Below are 13197 nucleotides of genomic sequence, written 5' to 3'. Positions count from 1 at the left end.
TATGTATTGTTTATATAAAAAGTTTACATTTCAATATGAGTATTAATTTACAAAATCCTTTCCCCATGTCTGCTCATATTTTTTGGTGAAAAGTAGTTATTTAAATTGATAATTAGTAATTTTGATATATTTACTGATCTAATTTCAATTTTTCAAAGCATATGGGTGTTTTATTTTGGTAATTATTTTATGTATCATTTTATTGCTTTCTTTCAATATTCAAACTATTTTTGTATATACTTCCTGTATATGTCCAGGCAATTAATATATTAATTTGCATGAAAGGGCAAACTTTTGAATACATTAGGAAATTGTCATTAGGTTGAAATGTAGAATGTTATTATATCAATTTTATAGTATCTTAAATTATATATTTATAAAACTTTATGACAGATTTAAAGTTCAGTTTTTCAAGAAAAGAAATAGTATATGTTTCATATAAGATATATTTTATTTGAAACATGTAAGATAAAGTAATTTAGCTGTGATATGCACCAGCTGTGTATAACACAATAGATAACAAAAAATTGATAATAGAAAAACAGGAAGATAAAATTTAGTTATGTTTGCAGTGAAAGCATAGAATTAGTGTATCAAAGAAATATCCATGGGTCCTCTTAAATATGTAAATGTATAGCTCTGGAAAAAAGAGCTAAAATTTGGACTTAAGTGGGGGAAGGGCTGAAAGGAAAGTTTTGTAATATAAAGCCTTATTGAAATTTGTCTTAATTTATTTTTGTATTTTTAATTGATGTTTGGGCTGATAAGATATTCATCTTACATTAAGATAACTGTTTGTTCACATCAGCTGTTGTTTCAAAGATATTTAAATATCCTAATAGTAAAGTGTTTTTTTTAATGTCTGCTGTTTATTTTAAAAATCTTCATAACCCAAAATAATCAAAACAAAAAGATTTTCAAAAATAACAAAACTGTCATTTGAATTAGATTTTTGATTAATTATTGGGAATATTTATTAACATTTTTCTAATAAAATTATGAATTTAATTTCTTATTTGAAACTGAATTTCTATGTAGGCTTAAAATCTTTCAATTTTATAATTTATATTTGATTCCTCCTTAAGTATAAACCCTGTGACATGTATATTATTTTACTGCTACAGTATTTAATTAAGATTGTTTGATTTAATTCAGATAAAGACTTTCAATGCTTTTTTAAATTATACCATTCGCTTACTGTTTTAATTTGATAATGTATATATGTTGCAATTGAAGTAATAAATGCTATTAATATTAACATTAATCAATTAATTACAGTGATTGTAACATAAATATTTGCATTGTAAATTTCATATACTTTTTTTTTAAGGTAACATTGTCAAAGATGACCCATCAGAATTAAAAGTGCAAATAAACATTCTAAAAAATCAAAATGAAGAACTCAATCAGAAATTACAAAATGAGGTAAATTTCCTATTAATATCTTCCTTTCAGATGTAAATCTTGATTTACTGATTCCATTTTAAATTCTTCTATTTATAACTTTTTTAGTTAAGATAGATCAGTTCATAAGCAACAAATTTACAGATAGTTTTATGCTGAAATTATTTATTTTATTTATTTAGAACACATAATAAGTAAGTAAAATTTAATATATTCAGTGAATTTTTTTCTAAATTAAATTATTAATTGGAGATGAATGAATTAATCAGGAATTTAGGACAAAACTATTAAACTATAGTAAAATATAAAAAAGAATTTCTTTTGAATTCCTACATTGCATATAATTAAATAATTTTAAATGACAGCATTTCAACCTCAAGATCTAGCCAATTGATGATGTATGCTAGTTGAAATCTGTTTAGGAATTTGAAATTCATATTAATTTGTTTCATAAAGTAAAAAAGAAACAGTAGAACACAATGAATAGGAAAGTAGTAAAAAGGAAATATAGTTTAGTCACATAAGTAAAACATGCCCTATGAATAGATTACTTACTAACAGCTCCAGATATATATCATATATTAATTTAACAAAGCAGATATTTAATCTTTTAATAAGAAATAGATAGTTGTGTATGTCTTACAAATGAATAGCAAATAGATTTTAAATTTATTGGTGAAATATTTTAAGTAATAAATTTATAAATATTGAATAAATGAATTATTGAATAATGCTGATATGATGTAGGTCTATTTAGATTCTGGTAACCTCTTGACTTTATTAGATATTTTTCTATTATTTTGTCATCTTTTTATGCCTTAGAGCATGTAAGTTTGTCAGATTCGTGAAATAACAATTGCTATATCCAGGCCATTGCAGCTCTAGAAGAGCATTTCTAGCCAACATTTATGATTGGCAAGCAATAGTATCAATATTAATGAAAAATAATATTTTATTATGTGTCTTGATTTGTTTCATATGCACATCTCCATTTGTTTTTGATAAAATATACTTTCTCTTAATATTTTATTTTATAGATTTCCAATACTGATAGTATGAAAAAACAACTTGAAGCACAAAATGATAAAATAGCCGAGCTTGAAAAAATTATAGCTCGTCTAAAAGAGGATCAAGTAGACAAAAGTCGATTGATGGAAACTATGGAAAGTGATAAAGTTGCTGCTAGCCGTGCTGTCACTCAGAATAGAGAATTGAAGAAGCAGCTTGAGGAATTGCAAACTGGTTTTGTTACTATGGTAATTTATGTTTCTTTTTCCTGAAATATCTTCTAATATCCAAATTGATTATGATCTGGAATTTTTACTCCCTTAAATCCTGAATTTTTAGACTTGTGAAATGCTCTTATTTTATTCTTCACTTTTATTTCAAGTTGTAGTGGCTTGATGATAAAGTTTTGGTTTGGTAGTTCAAAACCTGATTCCACCAAAGAACTATATAAGCAGGTACATGTTAAATCTGTCAGGGTGATGAGTATGGAAACTTGGAGAGAGAGAGAGATGCCAAGTCGGCTGTCACTTTCAATTCAAAATTACCAGCCTCATCCCAAACTAATCTAGTTTTGCTTTGAAACAAGATGATAATGTAACTAAAACTATAGTGAACCACATTTTGTTTCAATAAAAATGTCATTCAGAGATTCATTGGAACAAAATTTAGAATATTTTTGAAGAATGAAAGTCTTGGTTCTACACAGACTGTGAAATGTGTTCTCATTAAGTAAAAATACAGAATTTTTGAATCTCAAAAGGGCTTTCAAGGATCTATTTATAGGTTTTAGTGACTATTTATTAAAGGAGACTATTTTCCCATGAACCATTTATTTTCTGTAAATAGTTTCTTGTTGGTAGTTTCCACATTTCCAACACTGGTTAATTTTTAGAGTATTGGCTACTAAATATCTAAAATTCTCTTAATTTGGATATTTTATGGAAGGAATGAGAAAATTATTTCTCCTCTTTTCGAAATAGTTAAACGATAAAGTTTGATCTTCCTTGTCTATTCTTTGAGTTATTCATTTTTATTTTTATTTTCCCCTCTAATCAACAATTATCCCATCTTGCAGACGGTAACTGAACGGCCACAGGAGTAAAAAATTTAGCTGGGTAATTACAGAAGAAGTAGATTACTCCTTTAGGGTGTGGGTGAAATCTTTTACCAGTACAATATTGATGTGAACCCATTAGTAAAAATTTGTTCATACGGTATCTATATTCACCTTAAAAAAGGATATCTTTGAATTATAACTATGAAAAGTTACAATGTCAAATCTCTTCATGCAATAGAGATTTTTAAGTTATACGCTTATACAATTTATATACAGAGCAATGTATACTAATGTAGGAATTCATAAAGTTAACACAGAAAAAAAAATGAGAGAAACTTATTGATTAAAATGAGATCTTTATTTATTATCTTGTGAATGATGAGAAACAAGAAAGATATGAAATGATATAAAGAGGTAATATCAATGCCAATAATTTCTAAAATTATTATTAAGAAAGTTGCTACAAAATATTTTGTTTGATCATGTATTGCTTATTTTATTTTAAGTATTTGTGTAATCTAGAATATTCAAAACTATTTAACATTTTTACTCTGTAGCAGTTTTCAAGACTTTTAAATTTTCTCAGTCATTCTTGTGACAGCATAATTTTTTATTATCTTATTCAGTTTACTTGTTTATTTATTCAATTTTTATTAATTTCTAGAGCAATGATAAATTAAAACTAGTTGAAGAACTTGATTCTCAAAAGCACATTACTAAAGAACTTGGAGAAAGGTTAAGCCAACAGGAGAAAGAACTTCATGAGCTACAAGAACAGGTAGGAATTATATCTTCAGTTTCATTTACTTAAATAAAACTTACTTTATTTGCAATTTTGGCAAGCATTTACAAATTTTGATATAATTTTTCTTATAGTTGATATATTTCTGTTTTCATTATAAAAATAGTGTAATTATACTTGCTGCATTAAATTTTGTGATTAAAATTTTTTTCAGCTTTCACAGAGGGAAGAGGAATTACAAAAATTACATACATCTAGTACAAAAGGAATTTATCAACAGAACCAAATAGCTGATAGAATGAGACATTATGAAGCACAAGGTCAACTTACTGAAATGTTGCAGAAGGAACTGCATCAAGCTCAGGTAATTTCAATTTTTACACTTTTTTTTTTTTTACTTTTATTTATTTCATATTTTTTTTTTCATACGTTTTATTTATTTTTCTTATTTTAAATGCCATTTAATTTAAGGGTTATTTAATTTCTTCTTCCTACTTCCTAATTTTCTTTCATTGATGAACTTCTGTTAACACATTGCATAGGGCCATGAGATTTCACGTTTTTAACAGGCAAAACGTTATGGTCGGGTCATGAGATATCTCGTTTTCATGTTTTTTTGGCTGAATCTATGCATAACCAGAGGCAAATATTTTTACCAGGGTAACAAAGCCTTAATTATTCTTATGACAAATGATTAGCAAAATAATTGAATATTGACATTCTAAAGATGTGTAAACAATGAGTCAGTGTAGCCAGTATGTTGGTAGATCTGTGCAATCGTTTACTCACCTTATAAAGTGTTTTATTATTGTACATTTTGTTATTTCAAAATTCGTGTTTTAATTTATAAGGAAACAGTGTAAATGCAAAAAATATAAAAAATCTTATATAATAAATAGATGTAAAAAATATATATTAATAATTAAGAATACTTTATGTAAATCTTATACCAAATGCAAATTAAAAATATTCATATATTCATCCTATTATTTGCCAAGAGCGTTAAAAAATGTGAAGGCCCTGAGAGCACAGATCACTGTATGCAATGTCTTAAAATCAGTTTCAATGCTATTTTAAACTTGTTGTACATGTGCAGTTATGTAAAATTAACATTAATTTTTTTGTTAAATAAAAGTGATATTGAAATGCAATGAATTACTGTCTTTAATTTTGCAAATTCATGCATGCTTCAGTATCATAGAATAATTTGTTTATGTAAAACCATAAGTATAATTTTAGATTACTACTTAATACTTAAAATTAATTTAAGTATTAAGTAGTAATACTTAAAATTAATAGTATTTAAAATTATAAATTTTTCTCTATTAATTGTATAATTAAAGGAAGATATTCTGTTCTATAAGATATGAAACTAAGTCAAAATGTGTGCAACTTAATTGTTTATAAACTTTCAATGTTATTATTTATTCTCTCAGGAAGAAATAAAAGCATTTTCTAATTAAATAATGTAAATAAAATTCAAAGTGTATTATCTTTAGAATTCATTCTATAATAATAAAATAAAAACTACTCTTAAAATGCTACCTTGAAGACTCTTATTATTATTATTATTATTCAGTATAAATTGTTAACTCTAAATTTTAATGTTTACAGTGTAATTTCAGAATAAAATAAATTTAGAAATTTTCTTCCTCTTTCTGATTGATAAAATTATGAACACATTTCTTTAATTATTCACACTTCAAAATCTGAGAATAATTAGTGATTATTTATTTTTATATAATTACTGCAGAAATTCATTTTTACCAGACCAACTCTACTAAGTGTTCTTTTGTTAAATTAAAGCATAGGAAGAAAAAAAAATTACATTTTATATTCCTTTCTAGACTGTCATTTTTTTGTTTATTTTAGGAACAAATAAATGTCCTAACCAATCAAAACTCTGAATTACGAATGGCTTTAGCAACACAGAGTGTGAGTGATGAAAGCCAGAAAGAGGATAAAGATGCTTCTAAAAGAAATGATTTAGTAAGTCCCCCCCCCCTTTTTTTTCTAATGTTTAATATTATTTCTACTTGGTTTGGTTATAAATATACAGTATTGAAATAAATTTCATCATCCATTATTGCTTTTTCACAAAAATTATTGCTATAAAGAGGGGTTTTTTGGCAAAGAAATGTATAATTTAACAGTTTTATATCATTGTCAATTCCAACCATTTTGGAGAATGTTATCTGGGGTAACTTGGACATAGAAACATATTAACATAGATATTTTTCTATGCTGTGATGAAAGTGACATAAAATAATGTCTTAAGCCTAATGCATTGTAAAACAGTTGTTTAAATTTTAAATAACGTCCTAATATGCCAAGAAAAGTAAAATTACAAATTCAGTGGACCTCTGGTTAAAAAAAGTGTATAGTTGAATCAAACACCATTTGTGATAATTTATTCAAGGAAGAATTATATTAGTTATTATATTTGTATTATGGATAATAATTAATATAATTTGAGGATTTAATTCTTTCTGTCAATATATATTAATCTTGTGATCAAAGTATATTTTTCTTTGAAAAAGTTGCTAAAGTAACACAATTGCAACAAATTCACACTAATTCTTATCACTGACTTTGGTAATATTTATTTTCAAACCAACTCAAAAAGGGATTATTGTAATTTTGATATCATTAATGGACAGTCAGATCAGATCTGATAGTAAAGTTTATTTAAATTTGATTTTTAGTATAGGCATACTTTATATTGAGAAAAGTAACTTTTTCTACTACTCAAAGTTCTTGTTTTTAGAAATTCATTTCTTTTGACATACCATTTCAAAAGACATTTCTTAATAAAAATTGCAGTAAATTATTTTTGTAATAAAGTAACTGTTATTTTTTCACCCTACTCTAATCTTGAAATTTATAGAAAATAAGTTTTATTCATTACAGAAAATGAATACAATTTCAGTCATCAAGGAAATTTTAAACTATGATTTCTTAAAATTGATTAGAAGCAAATAGTAATAATAATAATATTGTATTAAAAAAAAACCTTATATGTGAGATATTTGCTTTATTGTGGAACCATAATGGGTGATAAATATTTTTTATTATAGTTGTCATCATAATTTGATAATTAAATTTTTTCTGCCAATATAAATTATTCTGGTATCCAAATAAGAATTTTGAGTAAAATCTTTCTAGTTGAAATTGTAATCCAGATCCAATCTTAAATTTTTGTTTTGTTCCTTTTAATCTACATCCAATTCCATCATATTCCCAGAATCGGTGATCTAAATTATATCTGCTCAATAATAGAGTTTATTTTTCTTAGCCAATAATAAATTAGTATTTTATCCTTTTTGTCTTAGTAAATATATCAGATTCTCAAAATCAAAGTTTGGAATGAATATGCATGCTTAAGTAAGCTATAGATCTGTCATGTGCCATCTTAATAGATGTTATTGAATCTGTCAGCTCTCGTTCTTTCCACCTATAATCTTTGCTATGTATTGACATATAAGTTACAAGATGTTTTACCATCCATTTGTAGAAATAATTTTCATCCTTAAATGGTTGAAGTACATCTCATGAATATAAAATCTATTCAATGATCATCCAACCTTGAAAATTTTTCATTTATAATAATAATAGACAGAAATTGACAGATTATTAATAATAATTAATCTGTCAAATATTCTGTAATGCATTCTAAACAAGTACAAGATTTAGATTTGTGTACAAGAAATGGTGCTATTTATTACAATTAATAGAATAAAATTATTTAATGATGCCAAATTTACAATTTTCACTTGTCTTAACTTGCATTAATTATGGTTATTAAAAAAGGAATCCAATTTAATTATTTTGTGTTTAATGAAGTATAAATTAGACATGAACAATCTACATACTAATGAAAAGAAGAACGATCTACTTACTAATGAAAAGAGGAAGTTTTAAAGTTTTTAACACAATTTATAAATGCTCAGTGTGTCCCCCTTTGCTGCATGGCTAACATTTAAATGACAGCAGATTCATCTCGCATAGAACAAAGTATGTCTTGTATTACTTAGTACACCACAGCAATGGTAAGGTTTTATAGGTCAGCCAGAATTGTTCTTAGAGGTGGAACATAAAAAGTCTCCTTAACATACCCTTAGAAGAAAAAGTCGCATGGCATGAAATCGGGAGATCTTGGTGGCCAGAAATGTAGTGTCAAGTCTCGATTTTCCATATGATTTATCCATCACCGAGGAAGCAATTAATTGGGTATAACAGTGCCACTTTGGTGGACCTCCATCCTATTGGAAAATGAAGTCTTCTGAATCTTTGGTAAGTTTAGAAAAAAGCAGCTGTTCCAATGTGTCCAGATATGTTATTTCACTCACAGTGCTTTTCACAAAAAAGAATAATCCATATACTTTTGTCTGTAATAAGGCACTGAATGTTTAGTTTCGCCAAGTCTCACTTATGTTGCATTGGTGTACAGGGATTTTGTAGACGACATATGCAAACGTTGTGTTCTATTTACTTTTTCACTAAGATAGAATGTAGCTTTATTGCTAAAAATTAAGTGCAGTAAAAACATTTCTTCAATCGTGTTTAGCATATGAATACAAAATTCAATAAGCTTTTCTTTATCATTTTCAAGGAAAGCCTGCTCAAATTTAAGTGGTAGGGCTTGTACAGCAAATGCTGTCTCAAAACTCACTTTGCAGTTGGTTGGGATATTCCTAGTTCTGTACTAGCTCTATTGGTTGACTTTTTGGGGCTACAAACAAAACTGTCTTTTATTCATCTGATACCATTGTCTGACATGTAGTTTGGCTCTGACCTTTTCCTTTGCAGAGACATCCATTTTCTTGAAATTGTGTAAACTAACATGTTACGCTTTGCTCAGTTGATGATTCAGTACCGAATTGGAGACAAAATGCTTGCTGCACTGCTAACTGGCTTCTTACAAACTCTAGAGTGCAAAAAAATGTATGCTTTAATGTAGCCATCCTTTTTTACAACTGTTGATGAAATGAAATGTGTGCTTATTGGCGCAAATATACTAGCAGCTATTGCTAGTATATAATAAAACTTGGCAACTTTTTTTCATCAGTATGTAGACAGTTTATTTCCAATTTATATTTTGTGAAATACAGATGAAATAAATTGGGTCCATCTTCTTTGAAAAACCCTGTATGCTCTAAATCTTAATTTATTAGAAATTTTTTATTTTAACCTTACACAGTTTTTTTTTAATTTTTTATTTTTTTTATGTAGGTTGCACAGTTATCTGCATCTGTCCGACAGTTAGAAATGGAAAGAGACCAAATGATAAAACAGTTGGAAGAACAGAAGTCAAATAGAATGCAGTTAGTTGAACAACTAAAAGAGAGAGCAACTCTGTTAAATGATGGTAATTGTTTCCAAAGTTTGTAATGAATTGTTTGCATTCTAATTTTTGAAATTCTCTAAAAATTAATGAAAATTGATAATTTTTTTCATATTTTGCAAATATGAAATAATTTAAATAAAAAATATTTTAATCAATTTTTTTTTACTTACTTTAATTTTGATATTAATATACTGTTTATTCTTGATGACAATGCACAATTTTAATATTTTCAAACCATCTGCTTCATTTAAGTTATAAATTTAATTAAATTTTTATTATATAAAAACTGTTGCCATCTGATAGTAAATAAATGCGAAAGAAAAATTGATTGTAATTTTTGTGATGATGAGTTAGAAATTAAAAAATAATTAAAGTAAAAATAAAATTTTACTTTTCTATGCATTTATGAAAGTGTTTATTTTAAAAATTATATTTATTAAATTTATTATTTGCAGATGACAATGGAAGCAGTGATGTTGTATCAAGGAAAGAATATGCTATGATTAAGAATGCCATGACGCAGTTGGAAGTGAGTATTTTTCAAAAACTTTCACTCCTTGTTAATGCTTTTTGGAATTTTATTTCTTTTTAACAGTAATTAATAATGTTATTCTCCTTGGTAAAGCTCAATAATATTCCAAAAATAGAACATTTTAGAATGTTAACGAGGTAATTAACATAATTAATTAATTTTATAGTGAAATATTTCATCATATCCAGTTAACAGGTTAATGAATCTTTCATTTGTATTTGTATAATTTTTTTATTGCTTTAAATTTTAATTTCATCATCTAATGCTACTTCATGGAAATAATAATTATTAAATTAGAATTTAATTTATAAAAAATCCTGAAATTTTTTTAATGCTTGTTCTTTCATTATAAAAAGACAAATTAGTCCATTTTGTAAGAATTCAAAATATATTTTGGACTTCATTTTTTAAAGGAAAGATTCAAGCAAACTATGAATCGAATTGCAGAACTCTCTGATGAAAGACAACAACTAGAGCATTTAGTGTTGCAGTTGCAAGGCGAAACTGACACTATAGGTAATGCACTTAAATTCTATATTTTTCCAAAGCTCTTTCACTTTTGGCATTTTGCTATGAAGACATTAAATTGCATCTAATATATACAGCATGATCATAACTATTCTTTGGTTTTAATAGAAGTAATATTTATTTAATTTAAATGTTACTTTTTTTTTTGTAGTTTATAATATTCTATTTTTGAGATGATGTACACATTGAAATGCTATAAATGCCAAATAGTAGTTTTAAAACATTTTTGCAAAGTGGATTTTTAATCTACAGTTTTCTATTTTTGAGATGCTGTATGCTTTTGAAATATTATAAATGTCAAGTCAAGATACAAACATGTAGAAAACTAAAAAAACATAAGTTTAATTATAGAATTTTATTTCACATAATATTGATTATTGGTGTTCAAAACTCAATTGTAATTCATATGGATCTTTAGTTTTAAATACTTTAGTGCTATATTCAGAACTATTTTATAGATCAAAATGGTATACACCATATGCCTTTTATTGCCTTGTGATCTTGATTCTCATTGATTTTAACTATTTAATTGATTTTTTTAATTTATTATTACTAACTATTTAATTTTATTTTTAAATATTAATATACTTAAGATATCTCTATTTGCACAAGAAAAATATTCAAGAATCATTAATCATTCATTTAATACAAATACAGATGTATTCCATTCTCAGTGAGTGAATTTTTATTACACTCTAACAGAATCCACATGGTGTGTTGCATGTTAATAAGAGATTTTGATCAGAGATTGTCAATGAAATCATAACTACAACAGCATAAAATAAGGCTTTGAAAACAAAGTAAAAAAATAATAACAATGCATTTGTGTGTGTGTGTGTGTGTGTGTGTGTGTGTGTGTGTGTGTGTGTGTGTGTGTGTGCGTGCGTGCGTGTGTGTGTGTTTTCTCTCCCTTGATATGCAGACGATAAAAATGAAACTGAAAATGAAGGTGTTCTAAAAAGAGGGAATGTCAATGAAATGATTTCTGGCTAAAAAAGTGAAAGCTTAAAACTTTTCTCTTGGATCTATATTTGTGGTGTTGAAATCAAGGTAGGGTAGGGTTAATTAAGCAGTTAATTAAAAATCAGTGAAAAAAGGCATTTTGATCATTTTTATTTTAAATAATTGAGAAATATTTAGATTATCATCACAAACAGTTAGAAAAAAATAATAGAATGTTGGATGTAGGAATTTTAATTTCAATTATTAAAATATTTCAGGAAAACTCATTAATCTTTAAATTGAGCAGATTATATCAGAGATGTAAAACAAAATTCTTTAGGATGACTATGTTTTTTTTTTCTATGATAATGCATAGAATTCTTTTCTGCAATTAGTATCAAAAATGGGCAAATGCAATTTTAAAAAAACTCAAAATGTAAAATAGAAAAATTTTACATTAAATTTGTGATTTAAGCTTCAAGGTACATTGAGTCACTATTACAATTGTCTGTATCAAAAATTTCATGGCTGTGCGATAAATCTGTCTGAACATCTCAAATGCACATGCACAAATCTTTTTATAAGTGAAGACAACTTTGAATTGACATACAGTTTTACATAAATATTGAAAATAATTTTATAAATTTTCATTACTGAAAAAAGGAATGAATAATGCTTTTATTATGTGAACTTTTAGAGTAATTAGCATAGCTTAGTAAAAAAAATTCTTTTCTGAAAATCAACTTAAAACTTATCCAAAATGTTCAAATTTTTCTTATTTAATCTTTTACTCATTTGAGATTGATTTCTCATTGTAGAAGGTAATTTCCATAGGAGTAATGCATTTTTGCTACATAAATATATATTTTTAACAATAAAAATATGATCTTCAGTTGAGTGAAGTAATATGGAAAATTATGATACAAGCGAACAATTTCATCTTATACCGTCTCTTATTGCATATATTCATAGAGATGTGAGGCTTTTTAAGGCATTTTCAAAGTTGTGAGTTAATTAAAACTCATTCTGAAATTCATATAATGTGTATTGCTTGTCTATTTGAAATGTTTAAAATCCTTTTTGTTTCCTTCATTTATATCATATCATTCAATTTTAGGTGATTATATTGCTCTGTATCAGATTCAGAGAGGTTTAATGCGAAAAAGAGCTTCAGAAAAAGATGAATATATTGCTCAGCTCGCCAGAGACAGAGAAGATATGAAAGTACGATGGCTTTAACATACTGCCACTTTCTTTGTTATTTAAATGTTCACATTCTTGTAATCAATATTCTATAAGTTGAGAAATGTATGTTCTGAATTTGAAGTTTTAATTATTTTCTGGGTTTATTTTTTGCTCCTTCTCTCTTAGGCAAAATTAGGAGAACTTCAGAATCTTGTGATGAGGTTACTCGAAGAAAGAAAGCTTTTCCAGTCTCAGACGCAAATTTTAGATGACAAAATAAATTTTGCTGAAATCTCTGATTTAGCAAGCAATAAAAAAGCAATATGTAAGTTCATTTTTTTTTTTTATTCATTCTTATAATTTTTAACATTTTTGTTTTGAGATAAATATTATGTTCTTGAACTTGAGCAGTAGAATTCTTTTTTAATCTGCTGTCAATTCAAAAGATTTCT

At 26.2% G+C, this 13197-nt stretch overlaps 1 protein-coding gene across 3 annotated transcripts in view; it reads left to right on the top strand.

The window, feature by feature from the left end:
- LOC129957189 (golgin subfamily A member 2-like) overlaps positions 1–13197 on the top strand; it is a 32154-nt gene that overhangs the window by 14523 nt on the left and 4434 nt on the right. For all 3 annotated transcript variants that reach the window (XM_056069385.1, XM_056069386.1, XM_056069388.1), the window contains exons 13-22: positions 1331–1425; positions 2442–2660; positions 4134–4247; positions 4426–4575; positions 6084–6200; positions 9444–9579; positions 10014–10087; positions 10504–10606; positions 12678–12784; positions 12932–13070. In XM_056069385.1, coding sequence (XP_055925360.1) covers positions 1331–1425; positions 2442–2660; positions 4134–4247; positions 4426–4575; positions 6084–6200; positions 9444–9579; positions 10014–10087; positions 10504–10606; positions 12678–12784; positions 12932–13070 — 1254 coding nt within the window. The remainder of the gene's footprint in view (positions 1–1330; positions 1426–2441; positions 2661–4133; positions 4248–4425; positions 4576–6083; positions 6201–9443; positions 9580–10013; positions 10088–10503; positions 10607–12677; positions 12785–12931; positions 13071–13197) is intronic.

Source organism: Argiope bruennichi, chromosome 11, assembly GCF_947563725.1.
Source record: "Argiope bruennichi chromosome 11, qqArgBrue1.1, whole genome shotgun sequence".
Taxonomy (NCBI): Eukaryota; Metazoa; Arthropoda; class Arachnida; order Araneae; family Araneidae; genus Argiope; species Argiope bruennichi.
Note: the sequence above shows the minus strand (reverse complement) of the source record. Positions and strands in the feature narration are given on the sequence as shown.